Source organism: Lampetra fluviatilis, chromosome 41 (assembly GCF_964198595.1).
Source record: "Lampetra fluviatilis chromosome 41, kcLamFluv1.1, whole genome shotgun sequence".
NCBI classification, from domain to species: Eukaryota; Metazoa; Chordata; class Hyperoartia; order Petromyzontiformes; family Petromyzontidae; genus Lampetra; species Lampetra fluviatilis.
The window spans coordinates 8909404-8931832 of NC_136315.1; the positions used below are offsets into that span (position 1 = coordinate 8909404).

The window sequence follows — 22429 nt, forward strand, 5'->3', positions numbered from 1 at the left end:
AATGCAACTCGTTACTGATTTAACGATCGGTGCTTTGTGTGACGGCTGTGAATGTAGCGGTCCCTGACATGAGAATGATCAAAAACCTTCTGTTGAAAACAAAAATAATCATGATGATGATCTACAAAAACAGGAGAGCAATGGCATCTAATATATATCCTTGTTCCTGTGTTGCAGGCTTCATCGCGAAAATGAAGAAGAGACCCCAGGACACGCTTGACTTCTCCTGCCTTTTAAATTAACGCATCACGCCACAGAGTTCCATCCCGCCGACGAGGGGGGCTCAGCGGAGCGTACGACCCCCACAGGAGTAAAACATAAAAAAAGAGACTAAATCCAAATCGTCACCAACGCAACCCCGCGTGCGTGCGTGCGCACACCAATACCTGTCGCCCCGCCACCAAGCGCATTTGCAATGGTGACATAACGTCGCCGTCTGCTTACGAGATCGACGCAGCCCCCCCCCCCCCCCCCCCCCCCCGGCTACCGCTCGCCGTCCACTCCAGCCCGCGAAGGATCTCAGCAGCACGGGCGCCCCCCCCCCGCCCCCCCACCACGAGCTCGGAGCCGACGCGGCGGCCACCGCCCCCCCCCCCCCCCAGCGGGGCGGGCGCCATGAACTGCATGTGGCGCGTCACCCGCGGCGTGTGGCAGCTGGAGCTGCGCAAGCTCATGGTGTTCCTCATCGCGTTCGGCGTGCTGTCCATGTGCCTCACCATGTACTACATGAACGACTCCGACAAGGTGAAGGAGCTGCGGGTCGGGCCGCGCATCGGCTGCGACGACAACAGCACGGGCGGCTCGGGGGCGAGAGCTGTCGCCGGCAACGCGAACCGCGCGGCCGCCGTGGCCGCCGCTGCGGCCGCCGCGGCCGCGGCCCGGCCGCACCGCGCCAGCCGCCAGGACTACAAGCCCGAGACGGAGCCCGTGGTGCTGGTGTTCCTCGAGAGCTACTTCTCTCAGCTCGGCCAGGAGATCATCGCCATCCTGGAGATGAGCCGCTTCCGCTACCGGGCGGAGATCGCGCCGGGCAAGGGCGACATGCCCACGCTGACGGAGAACCGGCGCGGCAAGTACGCGTTGGTCGTGTACGAGAACGTGCTCAAGTACGTGAACCTGGACGCGTGGAATCGCGAGCTGCTCGACAAGTACTGCCTCGAGTACGGCGTGGGCGTCATCGGCTTCTTCAAGGCGAACGAGAACAGCCTCCTGAGCGCCCAGCTCAAGGGCTTCCCCCTCTACCTGCACTCGAACCTGGGGCTCAAGGACTGCTTTGTGAACCCCAGCTCGCCGCTGCTCTACGTGACGCGCGCCAAGGAGGTGCGGAGCCCCGGGGCGATCGTTCGGCCCGTCGCGTCTTCGGCGTCCGAGCCCCCAAAAATTTGGTGGAGTTTTGGTGGCTTTTGATTGGCCTCTCTCTTTTTCCAAAGCCACGGCGGGGGCCGGTCATGGCAACTCTTTGGGCTATATCCACCACTGGTCTCCGCTTGGTCTTTCCTCCGCCGTCTATGCTACTGGCTTCCTCCCCAGTTTTTGTTCGCGGTTGGATCATCTAGATTCGCCACAGCCCGCTGCTGGATGAGGGCCTCCACATCGAGTGGGTTATCGGTATTATTTGATGATGATACTTTAGCACGCTGGACAGTGCGAGTTGGCGGAGGTGGGAGGCATGGATGTGAGGAACGTAGACGTACTGTATGGCGTAGCCACTTTTTTTGCCGCGATCCCCTCTGCCGCCTACCACGTAGCTCCGCAGTCACTTGGGAAACCTGTTGTTACGCATTGTGGTCACCAAATCAAGCAGTGACGTGCGGTGAGGTCAATGGCTGGGTAGGCACTGACTAGTGTCAGAGCCAGATCCACACACTGAGGGGGCGTGTCCTCACGGAGGGGGCGTGGTCTCGCTGAGGGGGGCGTGTCCTCACTGAGGGGGGCGTGTTAGACACAGTTCCCTCAGTGAGGCAGATGTGGTAGCTGCCTCCCCTGGTGTTTTTTCATTGCAGTTTCATGACGAGACCAGCGAGCCTAAATATCTTTAGACACATACGTGAAATAAGTTACCTGGAGTATGGAAGGCGAGGACATGAAATGAAGGGGTCTACAAACATTACATTGGTGACATACTGAGATAGTAACAGGCACGCGCTTATTGCCCGCGCTCCATCCAGTTGCTGAGGGGTTGTGCAATCAGAGGGGAGGCTGAGCTCGTCGCTGCCTCACCTCTCGTCTCTCCCTGTATTTGCAGCGGAGCTCCGCAAGTTTGACGATTTTGACTATAACAATGATTGGAATCGTACAGAAATTACATTTATAACACAGATCAGTGGGAAAATCTTAATATTTATTTATTTGATTATTCTTTTTTTTTTACTTTTCGTGACAGCTATTATCATTGGAGTATGTCAGGTGAGGCTCTGCCTCCCCTGCCTCCCCTGACCGCACGTCCCTGCATTCAAGGGCCATCCAGGTTCGATGCGGCTTAGCGTCCGAGCTCTGAAGCGGTCGCGCCAGGTTCGATGCGGCTTAGCGTCCGAGCTCTGAAGCGGTCGCGCCGATTCCGTGTGACTTTTGCGGAATGTCCACCGCTGTCTCAGGGCTGTCACAGCACGACGGCGTGCGAGTCCCGTCCCACCTGTTCGTCGAGTCCGGCGCCAGCGCTGATTGACTTCCGCCATCGCTCGGCGACCAACGGCGACTGTCATCGCGTTTTCCCTTCCGTCGTTACCGTCCACGGGCAAATGCGCGATCGTCGTTCACATACCTTCACTCTCCCCCCTACTCCCTCACCCCCCCCACCCCCTCACCACCTCCCCCCCCTCCCCCCCCCCCGCCAAAGCAGGTCATCCAGGAGCCGCTGCCCGGCGACGACTGGACCGTGTTCCAGTTCAACCACTCGACGTACCTTCCCGTGCTGCTGGCACGCACCAAGTCGTCGGACCTGATCCCGCACCCGGGCGTCGCGCCCGTGTACCACCCCACGGTGGTGCAGGACCTGGGCCTGTACGACGGCGTGCAGCGAGTGCTCTTCGGCAACAACCTGGCGCTGTGGTTGCACAAGCTGGTGTTCGTGGACGCCGTGGCGTTCCTGACGGGGCGCCGCCTCGCGCTGCCCCTCGAGCGCTACGTGCTCGTCGACATCGACGACATCTTCGTCGGCAAGGAGGGCACGCGCATGAAGGTGCAGGACGTGGAGGTGAGGCCTAAGCTCGAATGGGGCGGAGGGGTGGGGGTGGTGGGGGTGGTGGTGGTGGTGGGGGTGGTGGTGGTGGTGGTGGTGGGGGTGGTGGTGGTGGTGGTGGGGGTGGTGGGGGTGGGGGTGGTGGTGGTGGTGGGGGTGGTGGGGGTGGTGGTGGGGGTGGTGGTGGGGGTGGTGGTGGGGGTGGGGGTGGGGGTGGTGGTGGTGGTGGTGGGGGTGGTGGGGGTGGTGGTGGTGGTGGGGGTGGTGGTGGTGGTGGTGGTGGTGGGGGTGGTGGTGGTGGTGGGGGTGGTGGTGGGGGTGGTGGTGGGGGTGGGGGTGGTGGTGGTGGTGGGGGTGGGGGTGGTGGTGGTGGTGGTGGGGGTGGTGGTGGTGGTGGTGGTGGGGGTGGTGGTGGTGGTGGGGGTGGTGGGGGTGGTGGGGGTGGTGGTGGGGGTGGTGGTGGTGGTGGGGGTGGTGGTGGGGGTGGTGGTGGTGGTGGTGGTGCGCATGCGGGGCTTTGGATTGGTATCGGGGTGGCCGGATACCTGTCCTGGCGTTTTTTCGCAAAAGAATGACAGCATCCGCCATTCCGGTAATTAATACCCTGCGCTGCAAGCCCAGTGACCCGAGTTCAATTCCCGCTCACGGCCAACATCGTTGATGAAAATCATAACCGTTTCTGGGACACCCATAGGTAGACTCGGCCTCAAATGAGTGTGTTGCAGTGTGTAAACATCACCACTGGGGAGACGATGGCAGCAGGGCACGGTGCTGGCCACCCACCCCCTCATCTTCCGTGCCGCCCTTAAAATGTGCTCGATAACAGCACTTGCCCCGATGGTCTGTTTTCGCTATATGGAGGATAACTTTTTTTTGTGTATATCGGCACAGTCAGGAGCATAAGTGGGGAAGCTGCCATTCATCTCAATCGTTTAAATCATAACGCCTGGGTCTGTCCCGTCACTTCATGCGAGAGAGTTTCCGATACTTTGCGTGGCCTCAAAGTAGGGCACATATCCTGTCGCAGGCGAATGGAGGTCGTCGTCGTTGTCGTCGTTGTGTCAGCGGCACTGCGTTACGAACCCGGTGACTTGCGTTTGATTCCCGCTCACAGCTAAAATCAGTGGCGAGCGATACGTCAACCGATCCTGGGCATCCCCTGGGTCATTTCCGCCTTAAATGTGTATCTCTTGCGGTGTGTAATCATCAGCACTGGGGGATGGGGGGGGGGGACAAAGGTGGCTGGGTGCGTTATTAACGAAATCACAGTCGGGCTTAGTGTTTTGCTATGCAATTGTGTTTGTGTAGGACCTCTGGTTAACCCGACAGTTGTCTGGGAGGCTGCTGCTACTGCTGGGAATCTGAACCGCCTCACACTTGGCCCAATTTAAATCTCAATTTCCCAGTTCATGACGATTCAAGTGCGCCCCTCGACCCTTGAGCAGAGAATCACTCGTGCCACGCGGCCCCCCTTAAGTGACGCGCAGAGCACTCCAAGTTATTAACTGTGATCGCACACTCCCGGTTTGTATTACACGTCTTATCACTTCCCCACAATAGGCGAGCCGAAAAAAAACATCGTTCACGTGAGAACGTATAGCGTAGCGGCGCGGCGCGCAACGAACCTGGCGACCCGAGTTCGATTCCCGCTCATGGCTAACACCAGTGACGATTATCTGAATCGCTCCTGGGCCTCCCCGAGGTTGACTCAGTGCCCGGTGCGGTGTGTAAACATCGGCAATGGGGAGACAAAGGTCGCCGTGCGTGGTGCTGGTCACCCTACTTGTATTAGACGAATAAATGAGCATTTTTTTATGTTTTGTATTTGCATTCCTAATTGTAGTTTTAATGTTTATATTTTTTGCCGTCCGTGTGGGTATTGGGTTTTTGTGATGGCCGATTGTTTTGACCGTGTCTGTTCACAAGTGAACTCTGTTGTGATCTGGAACCCTTGTTTCCCCATGTAAGAGACTTTCGGTCTTGGTGGACTCTTGCCACGTATCTTTAACTGTGCAAAGCGTGCGTAGTAAATGATTAGCCTCGGTTATTACACACAAAACATAACATTGACGATAGAGCACCGGGTTCTTATTTGGCGAGCTGAGCAGACATACGGAAAGGTCATTGACATAGGATGGTTGCAATGGGCCCTGGTGTAAGGAATTGGTTGAGGGATTTATCCCCTGTGATAAAGAACTTTGTAGGTCATCAAATTCCTCCAGTAGAAATATTCTGATTCTGAATTTACCCCTTATCCGTAGTTTGGCGGGCGCCTGAACTCCTCCTACCCATAGGCCCCGGGGCAGTTGCACTGCCTGCACACTCGATGGACAGCTGTTGCTAGAAATCAAATATACAGGCACCGGTAGCCTGCAGTGAAGTTTGGGTTTCTGGGACTGTGGTTCAGTGTGCTGATCGACAAGTCAAAGCCTCGCTTTCGCGGTGGCGAGATGTTAACTCGCTCGCCTGGTAGACAGGAGGTCGTGGGTTTCAAAAGCGACCTGCGCCCAGGTCGCTTTTCAAAAGGAGCTGTATAGCTCAGTGTGCCTTACCTGGTGAAATAAAAAATAGCTTTAGTTTTATCAAAGACAAAGAACCCCTCCCCACCACACCCCACCTTTGAAGGGCCGACAAGGCGCACGAGGTGGTGTAGTCAACACCGTGCCCGACCGCCTTTATCACCGCAAGTGCGGATTTTTACGCACGAGGACACCAGGTTACTCATTTTGTAAGGCCGAGTCGAAATATGGGGAGGCCCAGGACTGATTTGGATCAACCACCACCGATGTTATGCGTGACGGGGGAAATGGAACTTGGGCCCTCCGGGTGTCGCCGTTGCTCCCCGCGCCTCTGTTGTGCGATACACACGCGCGCCGATCCCCGTAAACTCGTCAAGGGAGGCGCGTGCGTACAGTACGCGGAGAGCGCTCGCGCAATCATTGCAGCGTGCCCAGGCGAACTTTCTTTGGCAGAGTGTAAAGCACACAAGCCGGGGCACTCCCCCGCCTCTTCATTCCAAAGGTCACCATGTTCGAGCCCCCCCCCCTCTTCTGCTGTCTGATAATGTGGTCTGCAAACAGTTTTTCATTTTCTCCAGTGTGGGGGTGTTCTGTGTGTGCTCGGCTTTCATATTGAACACATCCCATTTGTGTGTTGGCTTTCGGGGCAGGCATGGCCACGCACTCGCAAGCAGTAGCCAAAACCTCCCTCCACAGTGCGGAGTAATTGTCTCGGCCACTTGTGCTTTCGATATTTCCGTGGCCATTGCTTTGTGATGGGATCCTCTACACAAGTTGTTCTTAACTTTGACTGCAGCCTTGCACCCCTTTGCTTCTCAATCGTAACATGTGTTTAAAATGTGAATGTGAATTCACAGGTTTGGTGAAACAAAGTAAGTTGTACTTGCGTGCCCATGCTGAATTTGTCTTTTGAGGATTTTACCTTCTGAAAAGACCTGTCCATGTCTCGCACCCCCAGAAATGGCATCTCACACACCCAGGGGGTACGTGCACCCCAGGTAAAGAACCACTGCTCTAGACATTAGACAGATAGACCTGTCTTTTGTGGTGTCTTTAAACATCAATGTATCCAGACAGTAATCGGTCTCTGATGTGGTTGTTAGACACTAGGCCAACATATCTGTCACTGGTGGGGTCTCCAGACAGCAAAATGGACGAAACGATTTCTGATGGGATCTCTAGGCGATGGACAAATATATCTGTCTCTGATGGGACTCTAATGGTCTCTGTTTATGGTCCTAAAGCGTTGTTATAAATTACACATTCGCATGGAGGGGAAGAGTCTCACCAAATGCATATCTCACCGATGAGCCTTCAGAAAGTTGTACCCACTTTAATCCACCCTGGGTGGGGATGGTTGGCCAAGTTTGATTCCCGCCCGGGATTTAACTCGCGAACCTTCCAATTGCGAGTTGCCCGCTGCTTCCTCGGGGTTGTGCAGCGCCAATTCATTATCAGACGCTCTTGTAGATAAATAAAAGTATGACCAATGATCTTAAAATTTCAGGCCGTAGGACCCTTTCCCAAAAGCGTGGAGACCTTTCTCCGGAGAGGCTGACATTATATTTTTTTCGCGCAACGCCGCACGTGTGATAAGTTAAGCTTTGACGCAAAGTGCCCTCGTAACATTTACCGTTGCGCCACGGTACGGAGTTATTAAGCCCGGACGGCTCGCTGTGTGAAAGTGTATTGTTTATTCAGTATGCGGTGAAAGCGCCCCCCTAATCCACGCGCATTCAAAGCAGATTTGCACTTAATCCATACTGTGTCTGGGAACGTTAATTTAATGAAACGTCTGTGGAGGAAGGAAGGGGGGGAAAAAAGTAATTGCGTGGTACGTGGATTAAATGTGCTCTAGATGCATTGTGCTTTGTATGAAATGGGATAAATTGAAATTAATTAGTCGAAACAATATTTATAAGTGCCTTATAATTGAACTACGTTATTTGCAATGCTGGTTATGTGCGCGCGTGTGTGTGTCACCTGTTTCATTTGCAAGTGAAAAGTTAACATAGCGTGCTGGTGTACAGCACGGCAAGCCCCAACCCATTAAGCGAAGCCTCTCGTGTTTGGGGATTTGAAGTGAACACAGATTCAAACAGACACACACATTGGGCATTGTGTCCTTACATTATGAAGGTCGCACAATAATCTCCCTGAAACGCAACGTGCATGATGTTATGATATAAATATATTTAGAGGTTTTTATTTTTGGAAAGGCATGTTATTTTTCGATTTAAAGCTTTCGTGACTGCAGGGATTCATCTTCTTGGTTCTTTCGGTAAAGTCACGTAGAAGGGAAGTAATAAAATAATAAAAATAAAACATAATAAAACAATTCTCACGACGTTTCGGCCACAACGCAAGCAGCCGTCCTCAGGCGAAGAATGAGAACATTATCAAGCTAGGAGCTTATATAGGTGTAGCGAGGAGGAGCGCCTTAACAAAAGAATGTGCATATGAAGAGGAATTTAGCATACCAATGGGCAATGCATAGGAGGTGGGCGGAGGGGTTTCAAAGTCCCATTATGCCCATGCATTATGCAGGATCAACAGCACCACGGGGGGGCGCAAGGAACAGCGTTAATAAAGGAAAGGAATGTTAGTGATATGTAGCTGCATTTGCCAAACAACCACGTAGAAAACCAAAGTGAAAACTACATAAAAAACTAAAATATAAACTGATACTTACTATACTCTACAATAAGCTGAGTTACTAACAACAAATAATAAAATTACAATTCTACGTCGTAAGAAGTATATAATATACTTCCATCTAAACTTTATTCTCTTAGCATATACAGTACTATATACTGCCATAGATAAACCCAACATTAAATTATATACTGTATTGCTGTAAACCACCCTATACTTTATACATTTTAATATAACACTATGTATTATTCAACTCACCCTAATGTGTATCGAAATGGTTTATTACGTCCTTCCAATGATTGCTAAGCCTGAATCCATCTTCTCGGTTAAAATTGTCTCTGTGTTTGTATATGTGGATCGCCTCATGAACGAATCTCTCATGATAGCCAGATGGCTTGCAGAGAACCTCCGTCTTGGAGAAGTCAATGTCATGTGAGCCCACTGAGTTGTAACAGTGGTCTGCCACGGCTGAGGTGTTTGTCCTACCGTGTTTTAGATCAGCTTTATGTTCACGAATGCGGTCTGAGACGTGTCGTTTGGTTTCCCCAATGTAACTGCTACCACAGAGGCAACTTAGTTTGTAGACGCCAGGGTACTGTATGTCTGGAATCACATCTTTTACAGATGGTACCAGATCACGGATTTTATGTACTGTGTTGAATCGGACCTGGATCTTGTGTTTAATCAGGATTTTGGAGATCTTTTTTGTGACCCCAGCAATGTAGGGTAAGGTGATGGTCTTGAAAGGCTCCTCAACAGGATCTTTCTTGATGGTTGGAGTGATGGCTTTGCGGATTGTGTAGTCGGAGTAACCATTAGCCTTAAGAGCTTGGCGTACGTGTTTGAGTTCACTGGAAATGTGTTCATGGTCGGAGATGCATTGGGCTCTATGATATAGAGTCTTGATGAGGGAATTCTTCTGGGATGGATGGTGGTGGGAATCCGGTTTTAGATAAGCATCCGTGTGGGTGGCTTTCCTGTAGACAGAGTGGCTCATTGAACCATCAGGTCTCCTTTTGATTAGGACATCCAAAAAGGGTAGCTTGCCATCATTTTCGACTTCCATGGTGAATCTGATGGCTGGGTGTATGGAATTGATGTGGTCGAGAAATTGGTCTAGAGCAGGCCGGCCATGTGGCCAGATGACAAAAGTGTCGTCTACGTACCTCTTCCATAAGGTCGGGCGTAGAGTGGCAGTCTGGATGGCGTCCGTCTCAAATTTTTCCATGAAGATGTTGGCTACAACCGGAGATAGGGGGGAGCCCATTGGGGTGCCCTCAATTTGCTTGTAGAAGGTTCCATTCCAGGTGAAGTATGTATTGGTTAAGCAGTGTCTCACCAGGGGGGGTACCCCAGCATTTAATCCTTGATGAACCAAGTCTTCAATGATTGCGATGGTGTCAGGCACAGGCACCTTGGTGAACAAGGAAACCACATCAAAACTGACAAGCAGGTCCTCTGGGGACAGGGCAATCCCCTTGATTGTCGATACCAGGTCAGTAGAGTTTAGTACTGCAGAGGTGGTTTTTCCAGTGAAAGGCCGTAGGATTTCGGACAAAAAACGAGCCAGTTTGTAAGTGGGGGAGTTGATAGTAGAGACAATGGGACGAAGAGGTGTATCTTCTTTATGTATCTTTGGCAAGCCGTACAATCTTGATCAGACCAAGCAGTTCTCGTTGAAACCTTCTGCAGCCAGGCCACCAAGATTGTACGGCTTGCCAAAGATACATAAAGAAGATACACCTCTTCGTCCCATTGTCTCTACTATCAACTCCCCCACTTACAAACTGGCTCGTTTTTTGTCCGAAATCCTACGGCCTTTCACTGGAAAAACCACCTCTGCAGTACTAAACTCTACTGACCTGGTATCGACAATCAAGGGGATTGCCCTGTCCCCAGAGGACCTGCTTGTCAGTTTTGATGTGGTTTCCTTGTTCACCAAGGTGCCTGTGCCTGACACCATCGCAATCATTGAAGACTTGGTTCATCAAGGATTAAATGCTGGGGTACCCCCCCTGGTGAGACACTGCTTAACCAATACATACTTCACCTGGAATGGAACCTTCTACAAGCAAATTGAGGGCACCCCAATGGGCTCCCCCCTATCTCCGGTTGTAGCCAACATCTTCATGGAAAAATTTGAGACGGACGCCATCCAGACTGCCACTCTACGCCCGACCTTATGGAAGAGGTACGTAGACGACACTTTTGTCATCTGGCCACATGGCCGGCCTGCTCTAGACCAATTTCTCGACCACATCAATTCCATACACCCAGCCATCAGATTCACCATGGAAGTCGAAAATGATGGCAAGCTACCCTTTTTGGATGTCCTAATCAAAAGGAGACCTGATGGTTCAATGAGCCACTCTGTCTACAGGAAAGCCACCCACACGGATGCTTATCTAAAACCGGATTCCCACCACCATCCATCCCAGAAGAATTCCCTCATCAAGACTCTATATCATAGAGCCCAATGCATCTCCGACCATGAACACATTTCCAGTGAACTCAAACACGTACGCCAAGCTCTTAAGGCTAATGGTTACTCCGACTACACAATCCGCAAAGCCATCACTCCAACCATCAAGAAAGATCCTGTTGAGGAGCCTTTCAAGACCATCACCTTACCCTACATTGCTGGGGTCACAAAAAAGATCTCCAAAATCCTGATTAAACACAAGATCCAGGTCCGATTCAACACAGTACATAAAATCCGTGATCTGGTACCATCTGTAAAAGATGTGATTCCAGACATACAGTACCCTGGCGTCTACAAACTAAGTTGCCTCTGTGGTAGCAGTTACATTGGGGAAACCAAACGACACGTCTCAGACCGCATTCATGAACATAAAGCTGATCTAAAACACGGTAGGACAAACACCTCAGCCGTGGCAGACCACTGTTACAACTCAGTGGGCTCACATGACATTGACTTCTCCAAGACGGAGGTTCTCTGCAAGCCATCTGGCTATCATGAGAGATTCGTTCATGAGGCGATCCACATATACAAACACAGAGACAATTTTAACCGAGAAGATGGATTCAGGCTTAGCAATCATTGGAAGGACGTAATAAACCATTTCGATACACATTAGGGTGAGTTGAATAATACATAGTGTTATATTAAAATGTATAAAGTATAGGGTGGTTTACAGCAATACAGTATATAATTTAATGTTGGGTTTATCTATGGCAGTATATAGTACTGTATATGCTAAGAGAATAAAGTTTAGATGGAAGTATATTATATACTTCTTACGACGTAGAATTGTAATTTTATTATTTGTTGTTAGTAACTCAGCTTATTGTAGAGTATAGTAAGTATCAGTTTATATTTTAGTTTTTTATGTAGTTTTCACTTTGGTTTTCTACGTGGTTGTTTGGCAAATGCAGCTACATATCACTAACATTCCTTTCCTTTATTAACGCTGTTCCTTGCGCCCCCCCGTGGTGCTGTTGATCCTGCATAATGCATGGGCATAATGGGACTTTGAAACCCCTCCGCCCACCTCCTATGCATTGCCCATTGGTATGCTAAATTCCTCTTCATATGCACATTCTTTTGTTAAGGCGCTCCTCCTCGCTACACCTATATAAGCTCCTAGCTTGATAATGTTCTCATTCTTCGCCTGAGGACGGCTGCTTGCGTTGTGGCCGAAACGTCGTGAGAATTGTTTTATTATGTTTTATTTTTATTATTTTATTACTTCCCTTCTACGTGACTTTACCGAAAGAACCAAGAAGAGGCATGTTATTGTTTCAATCTTGTATAAAAACTTTACAGCCCTCGTCGGCACGAGAGATAGGAAGCTGTGTTGGTAAATCTGGTGGTAATTGTTATATAAGGGTTTTGTAGTTAAACTTGGATTGATGCATGTGTAATAATCCTTCGGGAGACGGCTTCGGAATCAGTCCTTTTATTTCCACTCCACAATACACTTTGCTCACTCACTCTCCGTTGCTGGCAGACAACGGAGAGAGGACAGACTACGCACTAAGTCCCCACCGCGCACGTGGCACCCCGAGCCCCCGTCCGCGCGTGACCCTGCTCTTGTCAGTTCCAGTCTGCTCCCGATCGTTCTCTCTCACTCGCTCTTAATACCTTCGTCACGTGGTCCCCCCAGCCAATCGTACATGGACAGCTTCGACCATTCTCGATGGTTCCCTGTCAATCCCGGGACCACGCCCCTCATCCGGCTCCCCATTAGCTGGGGCCCCGAATGGCTAGGCCAATCACTCCTGATGACCTGTCGTGATCACGCCTGGGCCATGGTCCCTATCTCAACCCTTATTGGCTACAAGCAGGACCGGCAAGCCAATCCCCACGTGAACCCTCTATGGCTGTTATTACACATGTATGGGTATGGTTCCCAGGCATGTTAATATAAAGGCTATTGGCAGTCTTCGTCGTCATCATTAGCCTTGGCCAATCCGCTGCTCGATGTTTGCCTCCCCAATTCATCATCATCATCATCTCCAATTATGCTGCGGTGTAATAAGCCACCTCAAACCTGATTCCATTGCTCCATCTCTTCGGTAAATGTCCTCTTGGATGCATTCTCTTTTTTTAGCTGTGGCTCCAAAATATATAACAATAATAATCATAATACGTAACAATTCCCTCGTACTCACTGAATATCAATATTCTTTTGAAAGTATAACTGCGCAAATGTGGTGTTGTCATCCTTAGGCCAGTGTTAGGAAATTCCACATTCCTGTGATAGTCACTATTCTGCCCATAGGACGACCACTGTGTGCTACTCATTTTTATCATCTCCGGAGCGATCAAGAGCTAAGTTGACCCCTAACCCTGACCTCGTGGGTCAGGTGCCCTGCCCCACAGCATTAATGTCCAATACTCCGTATACTATAGGGTCCGTGTTCTTCACCAATTTTCACGGGAGGTGGGCCCATTCGCCAATAAGACATCGTCGGTGTGAGGGCCGCCACATTTGAAACCATTGGGGGTTCGACAGCACGATAATGATGGGGATGTTTTCAAGTTTGTGTATTGTCGGGGGGGGGGGGGCGTACTAAAGGCCACCAGGGGCCCACCAGTGGCCTGTGGGCCTTGCACTGAATAAAACTGCGCTAGGTCGAGGTGAAAGGCGCAGCCCTGCAATTACTTGCTCACCCCCACTGCTCGTGCGAAGGCCTCCACTCAAAGGAGCTTGAGAGTGCCGTGACTATCCGTCTTGTTCGCGGTGGAAATACCCCACCACACACGTGACCCGCCGATTGACTGTGGCGTTGCCATTTATACTGCCGGGTGGACAGAGGTGGGAGGGGTGGGATTTAAGAGACATTTCCAATGTTTCGACTGCGACGCCGCTGATCTTACGCACGACGGCAGCGTCCGCTCTACGTCACGTGGACCCGTGTGTAAATCGAGTTGAGATAACAGCGGTAATCCAGTTTTAAATCACCCCCAGATTATTCATTGCTTTGTTTCGCTTATTTGGAGCGCTCATTTGTCTGAATTTTTTCGCGTTCCAATTAATCTGCCTCTGCGTCGCACTCTCACGCTCGCGTTTAAAACGCTGCCACGTATTTTTCTACGTTTTCTCATTTGCCATCGTTTAGCCCAAAAATTAGCGAGTAATTAACCGCGCGTTTGACATTTCCCCGATATTCATGGGCTCGAACACAAATCGCTGGAATGCGAATTCAAATCGCACCGAAATCAAAGTCTTGATTTGTATTGTCACCAACTTGGGGTTGGTGTCTTATAATAGTTACGCGACCCCAGGTTAATGCTCGCCAAGAGCAATCAATGCGGCTCGCTCCCAAGTCTGAGCTCATAACACTCATTAACCCTTGCCACGGCTGCTCACCCGAGGAGAAATCCAATTAAGAAATGTTAATGAATTTTAAACGAGATTAATTGATGTTAAATTATATGAAAGTGGATGGAAAACCAAGTCTATATTTGCCTGCTTTGTGGGGGTGGGGCACCTGTGTGTGTTATCGCGTGCTTTGAGGGCGAGGTTCGGTGGAGGGGGTGTGGGTCATAATATTACGGCGAGTCACTGGAAACAAACGTCGCGGATTTGAATGTCGAGGGAAAAAAAAGGTGGACGGACGTGAATAATGGGATTAATTTTTGGCAGCAAACTCCGGCCCATCTGCGACAAATGCGTGGGTAACAGGAGTAACGACGTATCCCTCCCCCCCGCCCCCTCCCCAAGTGGGTGCCACGACAAATTGGCCGGCTTAAGACCCGTGGATAATAGCCAACTGCTTATACATTCGCCGCTACGGTGCCCCCCCATATCAATGTGGAATTTCCAGCACGAGTGCAATGGATAGGTAGTCGAGATCTTCGACACCGTGGTGGCCCGATTAGCACGGTTGGCTACGTATGGTGCGAAAGAAGTTCAGCACACAGGCATGCATACACACAACGAGCTTTGACCTTTGACTTAATAGCAACAAATGAGAGTGGTTTTCTCTGAGTTCATGCTGCTGCTCGCTGGTGATTCGGTCTTGAATATTTTTCTTTGTGATTGTTCAATAACCCAACATACAAACTTTCGCGAGGGAAACACAGCTCAATGAACGCGTAACATTTCAGGGCGAAACCCCCTCAAGAACCGGGGGCATCTGCTGTGAAAGCACCTGGGCTCACGGCCCGGCCATCGTCGGGATGATGTTGGGGAGTTGTACTCGGTCGTCAATCTTGACGGTGAGCAAGGAACGGCTCGCTGTGCCCCCTCCTGGAGTCATTGAAGAGGCATGATTCGACGGGAGTCGGCCAAACCGGCCAAAGCCTCCCAATTCAATTCGTATTCTGATGGCTCGATTTGATTTGGGCGCCACGGTGGCGAGATGTTAACGACCTCGCCTGGTATGCAGGAGGTCGTGGGTTTGATCCAGACCCTGACGTCTATATTTGGAGTTTGCATGTCTCTCTCTCACCGTGATCGCTTGGATTTTTCTCCGGCTCCTCTGGTTTGTCTCCACCACATTTATAAACGTGCGTTTCGAGTTTTTGGCTGCTATAAATTTCCACAAGATGAGCCACTTTGTTGAGCTATCAATTGTGGCCAGGTCGCATCTGAAAAAGAGCAACATTGCTCAGTGGGCCTTACCTGGTAAAATAAAAGTTTAGTTTCGTTTGATCTGTTTCTTCATAGCAATGCAAGTAGGCTAACATTTGTTTCTGTTTAACCGTTCAACACACGGCAAAAGGCACAGATAGCTTAGATCACTGTAATGTTTTCACTTTCAGTTTCTTCTCGGTGTTGTGCTGGCTCATTCGTTATCTTCAAGACAAGAATTGGATTTGGGCTTTGTGGCAAAGAATATCGAATTTCTGGGAAATAATTTCGGTTTTCACGTACCTCACTCTGATGTCATATAAACGCTTTGTTTGATTCTAGATTTGAAGTTTTCGTGACTGCAAGGATTCATATTCTTAGGTTTTTTCGGTAAAGTCACGTAGGTAAAACATAAAAATTAATAAAAGTAAAATAAAATAAAAATCACGACGTTTCGGAGGCAACACAAGCTTCCGTCTTCAGGTGGAACCGTCACAGCCACGACAGCTGTCAAAACGTCGTGATTTTTATTTTATTTTACTTTTATTAATTTTAATGTTTTACCTACGTGGCTTTGTTTGAAGCACGCGCATAGGCCTTCAAAATTTACTGCGAGCTGATTAAGTTTCTGTTATCCGTTCTCGTCCAGGGCTGAGGCAGAAACGTTCTTCAAGTGATTTCACACACTCTGGAGGTCGTTCCGCGGAGACTCTATCTACACGTTTCTGGGCCTCTTTATCTCCTATTTATCTCAATGCAAGCTTTCCTTGTCAGACTTTTCATACTCGTTTTATATGCTTGCATCCTGCTTGAAATTGTGGCAGCCAGAGGATATTAAACTGGGTTCTCGGGCGAACTAAATTTATAGCCTTGGCCTGCTTGTCAACGATTGAGCTAAAAATCTTATCGTGTATTTATGGTCATTAAAAGATCCGATAGGCTGCTTATTGCCATGGCTGGGACATTTCCTGCCCGTCCGTCCATAGATACTTCACACGTGTCTAAAAAAAATAGTACTAAACCCCAAAACCCAATCGATGTTCATCTGTTTATGTAAAAAGGGCCGACAGGCTACTTGTTGCTCGTCCCAGGAAATGTCTGTCCGCCCGTGTGTGTCCGTCCATCAAAGGGCACTTCACGTGTTTACGTGAAAACTGTTTAAAAAAAAAAACATAAAAGGATTACTATGAAGCAGATTCACGTGTTTTTTTTTTGTCAGATTGGCAACATTGTAAATATTTATAGGGCGCATTGACATAGCAGAGCAATATCACTTATTCTTAATACCAGCATGATTTGTGGGTTTAAGCTGCTTCGTTTAACATATGTCTGTCTGCGCGTTTGTTTGTAGCGTCAGGGAAAAGGCTCCCTCAATGGCCTGGTTTTCTAGCTTGTACCAGTTGCTTCACTTAGTTAAATTTTTCCCGACTTAATTGGAGTAACATTGGAATTAAATTATATTTTGTATGATGAGCACATGAACCGACCTTTACAGTACGTGAAGGAGCTCCCTCTTGTGTAGGATGAAAGCGGTCGATCAATCCAGGAAGTGGTTCTGTAGTGTCATCTTCTCGGGGCTATCTTTGTCTCGATGCTCAACCGTAAAAGTTGTTTTTTTTCATTGTGAACTATGTAATTACATTGTCATGGTAACAGGTAGTACACCGATGGCCGATGGCCAACAATAACGACGGTGTGGCAGCCAAGCAATGGAGCCGCTGTTTGAGAACTTTTTTCGAGGAGATGAAGCGATGAAATGAGCCCCGTGCGTGCCGCGGGTCGGTGGATTATTGCATCGCAGGAGCGTGAGAGATGGTGGCGGCGGCTTGGGGAGAGGCCGTCATTCAGGAGTGGATCGACCATGGCGGATGACGGTAAAAGAAAATCAAATTTTCGGGCACTTGAACTGGGAATTATGTTTCCAGCGACATTAATATTCGTCATATGAATGCTGAGCAAGACTTCAGTACTAAACACATGTTAAGTCTGCTGTCGTGCCCAGCAGGCGCATAAATAATTTACACTTTTATTTACGTTTAATTTGAGAACGCTGCATTTTTACCGGATATATTCATCAAGACAGATGCATCTTCAAAGGGGGGGGGGGGGGAGGTGATGGGGTGGGCCAGTAGGGGAGGGGACCAGGGAGATATTTCCCACCTCAGTGTAGATTTTGCTGGGGGTGCTGGGGGTGACGCCATATGGCACTTGTCGACACGGGACGCGTGAGCTGTGAAGTCCAGACAGACGAGGCCGGACCGCAGCATAGCGCCACTCATCAAGCATTCACGAGCCAAAGTAATTTCTTGCTCGAATGAACATTTGAGGGTGGTTGCTTATCTCCTGTTTGCAGCCCCATGTCAGTGGTGGAAGTTCCACATCCTTGTGGCAGGGGTGAGTATAACATATATCAAATATCCCCCGTGTAGCCTTAACAGACTGTAGGGGCAAGTGCTGTTAGCGAGCACCTATGAAGGCTGGCACGGCACACGAGACGGTGGGTGGCCAATACCACGCCCGGCCGCCTTTGTCTCCCTAGTAGCGGTGTTTACACACCGCACCGGGTACTCATGAGGCTGAGTCGACCTAGGGGAGGCCCAGGACTGGTTGAGATAATCATCACCGGTTTTGACCGTGAGCGAGAATCGAACTCGGGCCGCCGGGTTCGTAGCACAGCGCGCTGACCGCTACCGGGGGAAAAAAAGCTTTCCACAAGTAACTTTGGGGCTCGTTGGGTGCGAAGGGAGAACTATTGGCCTCTCCGCTTTTCCCCGTCCGTCGCTGAGGCGGCTTCCATCCCGTACAGTGGCGGCTGCTCTCAACAGTGACCCTGTCCAGTCACTGATTAAATCCACCCCGGACAAAAGGAAGATGAAGATCCAAATATTGTACGTATGTATGTTGAACTTCTTTCGCACCGTACGTAGCCAACCGTGCTTATCGGAGATGTGGGGCAAGGACAACAAGCTAAACACAACAAGTAGTTCTGAAGAAATACTTTTTCAATCGAAAGGAAGAGCATTCCAGATGGCCGTAGAATCGCATCTGAAGGCGCGCAATGCGGTGGCTGTTTTTGTTCGATGGCCTGCCAAAAGCCTCTGCGAGGATGGATGTTCCTTGACGAGATTAGCAAGGTATTGTGGTTAATTTTTGTGCAAGAACTTAAAATGTTATTTCGTAGATGTGCACGGAGGAGAACGTGTGCCATGGGCTCTTGAGCACAAGTTTTAAGCTTGTTGAAGATTTTAAAGTGAAGTGTTTTAACGATAATTTTTCAGGAGCTCCAGGGTAAGAGAGATAGTGCTTATCGCTCTGCTTTATGTCCCCACATTTCTGGGCAATTTTTGGAAAAATCATTTTTTTCTCTTCAATATTGGAAAAGTCCCGAATAGCAACGCAACTTTATCCTAAAGTTTAGTTAGTATTGGATGATCGATCATCTTCACAGTGACACCCCCCTCCATTATGGATAGACTGACAGAGCCAATTTCATAGCCGCTTTCAGCCCGAGTTGGAAAGCGTTGATGTTACAAGGAAGAGGGGCACGCACGGTGTCTTGCAGGCAGTGCCAAAATGCCATCGCAGTGAAACATTCCCCTCCACTCATTCACCGGGCCTGTCCGCGCCGACCGCGCGGCTCTTCCGATGAGGCGAAGAGGGACGGCGGCCACATTCCGCCGCGCCGCTGCCCATGATTCGTCAATTGATTTCCTCGCCAGATTGCCTCGGCCACAGGCGACTTATTGCCCGTCTCCGCCACCATCCCGTTGTCGCGTCTCTATCGAACGGGGTCCCGCACTTTGTCAGACCCTTCGCTGCGGTAGACTGATGGATGCAGGACGCGCGTTGACGACGATTCGTTATTTTCTTGGGACGAGGTCGGGGGGGTGGAAATGCTGTTTGTGAAGTGAGGGACTTGCAGGTGGTCTTCGGGGAGTTGGGTGGGGGGGGGATTGGTGGATGACACGGGGATGACAGTCGCGACGATATATTTGCACAACACTCGACACCTTGTGGGTGGTGCAATGAGGTGGTTACAGGCGGAGGTACAGCAAGTAGGTTTCCGACAGGCACTCTGCGTACTGTTATGGCGCTTTGCACTAGTGCGGGGTCAGCTTGAAGAAAAAAAACACTGAACATCAATAAAGTTCTTTTTTTTAATGTCAAATAGAATGAGGCCGTGAATTCTATTCTGCCATATTGCAATATGTTCAGGAGTTAAATGCCAGTCGGTTGTTGGCCCTTAACAGGACCTTTTTGTGGCATTTAGCTCCACTGATCATATCTGGAATCAAATTAACGACAACCGTTTTGGCCCCGACGACGATGTTAGTTTTGTGTTTTAAGGTGACAGGAAAGCCCGTTACAGGTGGGGCCACAGCGGGAAGGGCGACTTTCTCCCACCCTATCCCGTCAATACGTCTTGAGGCACAGCGAGACCTTCGGGTGTAATGAATTCAAAATGTTTCCAATCACAGTGCGCCTTTCGGCCATTTTGATACCAGGATGCACAGCTCATCCTTCAATCCATTGCGTTTTTTAAGGCTAGAATGCCCGCCATCCTTATTATTGAACGTCACCTAATCATCCATCATCCCTTGCTCTCCAGGCTCACACCCAGGGTTCTCTAAGCTTACGCTCGCGTTACGCAGGTCGTTTTGTGCTATAAAAATTAAACCTTGAACGTGACCGTATCATTTTCATACGGGATGAGCGGAAAAAAAATTTGCGCACGTGCGAAAAATAGTCGAAAAATTACTTTTGCTGCGCCGTTAATTATTAATGCGCGGATGGTGCCCAATATCTTGGTGCAGAGCGGCAGTGCAGAGCACTGATGGGATCGGCGCGGTACATTAGATTCCCGAGTGTCGCTCCGCGCGCTAAGCTGATTAGGTGTGGCAGTCAAACATCACTCAGCTGCCCGGAGGTCGGACGGAGGCACAAAACAATAGGCCCATTGATTGCCTCGCATCGATTGTTTGTGCCGCGCATGGATTGCTCGGATATTTATAGCAGAGATGTATTGCGAATTAGATTGGCATGAGCGATTGCCCGTGATTTTTTTTATTGCCCGCGCACCGGACCACCACCACCACCACCGACGAAGGACATTGGCATCCAGCCGAGCGGATTATTTATGGGGCCGTGAAATGCGTGAGGGAGCCATAAGTCAGCGGATGATTTTGCAATTAGTACAGCTCACTTACTAAATAGAGGTGTGCCTCTTGATGGATGCACGCTTCAGAGGCAAGGGTGGGTGGGACACGCACAGATCAACTCTCACGGTCAGGGATTATCTGCTCGCCTGCTTTTAGTGCAACGAAACTAAAATATTTAGGGGCTGAAACGCGTCATTGATGCGCTCACAATGCAGGCCTCGCGTAATCATGTTCAAATCCGGGGCAAAATTACAGATTTGGAGTTTGCCTTTTCTCCGCGCGTAATTGCGACACTTGCGGTAACCATAAATTGTACGCCGATCGCACCGAAATCGAGTCAAGTTGTGACCTTCCCCGCATGCTCAGCCAAGCGCACGTGCGTCACGTGACACGATTGCGTTCTGTTGATTAGCAACAAAGCCTTGAAGTGCACTGGCCACGTGTCTGCCGAGCGCAGGTTCATGGTGTGCATACCCATCGCGCTACCGTGTGAGGATTGTACATTCGCTCATAATAAGCAGAACAAGTACATGGGCATCATGAGGATCGCAAAGACGAACTGAGATCCCAAGCTTCCTTAGGGTCCTTCTTTAATACCCGGCACTCTAAAGAGATGCTCGCAAGAGGAGCCCGGCTGATATTAATTCATGGTCGCTGCCACGGTGTGATGGTGAGCACACCGTACTGGCAATCCACCGGTCACCGGTTCAGCTTCCCGGCGCTGCAGTTGAAATAAATTTGTTCACGTTTCTTAAATCCCGGCAGTATAAGTCCGTCGCTCGACATGCCGCGTGTGGCGGGGCGAGGAGTGGGTACTCCGACCTCTTCCAAAACACCGGTCCAAGCGAGGAAGAGCAGGCCAAATACCCTGTAGAGCTGCCCTCTCAGAGCTCCCTCGCGCGTAGGCCCTGCCGCCAGGGTAGTGCCGCGAGCCGACGATATCCGGGCCGCGCCTTCACCCTCACTCGGCAAGTTCGTACACGACAACAACAATCTGCGCGGGAACCAAGCACAGGCACGGCGCCGGCGGATGCGAAAGCCGCGGCCGTTGGTTTTTATATCGTGAGCAAATAGGACCCGCGCAGGCAGTTCAGTAAATCGGCACAAACAAGTCGCTCCTGGGTAATTAATGCAGTGGGATCTCGATGGCAGCGGTGCTTGCCGTGACTCACGTCCGCGTAATGGCTATCGATTGCCCCCCCCCCCCCCTCCCGTTGGCCGGGACCCCCGTGCTTCCCGGCTGAATTGAATTAAAAGATCGGGCGCGGTGCTCGCACCGATAATCATTGCCCCCCCCCCCCTCGGATCTCCCCCCCCCCCGCCGCGCGTGTGACCTTCAGAGCGTTGCCAGCCGTGGCCTTTCCCTTTCTCGTCCCCCTCCTCCTCGTCATCCTCATCTTTGTCCTCTGGGAGATGTCGAATTGTGCGAAGGAACGAGTGAGTGAGCGAACGAGTGAGCGAGCGAGTGAGCGGGCGAGTGAGCGGGCGAGTGAGCGGGCGGTTGAGACACTGGCGGAGGATGCGACGATGGTTGGGCGTGGAGCAACGGCACGTCCGGGCCGCCATCAAGTGCCTCGGTCGACCCACGGTCATCGTCGTTGAGACTTTGGTCCTCTGGAGCTCGTGTGGCCAGGTGGCTCGGAGGACACCGCTGACATCCTGGGGTGCTGTTCTCTGCTGTGTGGACCAGAGGTCGCTTTGCGTGATTGTAGAGGTAGCTCTGTGATATCCGCTTCCATGGGCCGTTCTCTAATGCCAAGGGTTGCAATGCTCTGGATTTCCCAACGTGCCCTGCTCGATGCCCTCCTGGGTTAATAAATGGCATTATTAATATTGCATAACACTCCACACCCACTTTGCCAATAAATCATGAAG

General features: G+C 50.3%; 1 protein-coding gene and 1 long non-coding RNA gene across 3 annotated transcripts in view; both read left to right on the top strand.

Annotated features, from left to right (window-relative positions):
• Window positions 1-489, top strand: part of LOC144946606 (uncharacterized) — a 205776-nt gene extending 205287 nt beyond the window's left edge. Inside the window, exon 4 of the long non-coding RNA XR_013639912.1 lies at window positions 178-489. This is a non-coding gene — a long non-coding RNA (uncharacterized LOC144946606). The remainder of the gene's footprint in view (window positions 1-177) is intronic.
• Window positions 490-588: 99 nt separating this feature from the next.
• LOC144946607 (bifunctional heparan sulfate N-deacetylase/N-sulfotransferase 2-like) overlaps window positions 589-22429 on the top strand; it is a 76801-nt gene continuing 54960 nt past the window's right edge. Inside the window, exons 1-2 of one of the 2 annotated variants that reach the window (XM_078875622.1) lie at window positions 589-1320; window positions 2837-3193. In XM_078875622.1, the coding sequence (XP_078731748.1) occupies window positions 616-1320; window positions 2837-3193 (1062 nt within the window). In that variant the 5' untranslated portion in view covers window positions 589-615. The remainder of the gene's footprint in view (window positions 1321-2836; window positions 3194-22429) is intronic. The other variant, XM_078875623.1, reaches the window with a different exon arrangement.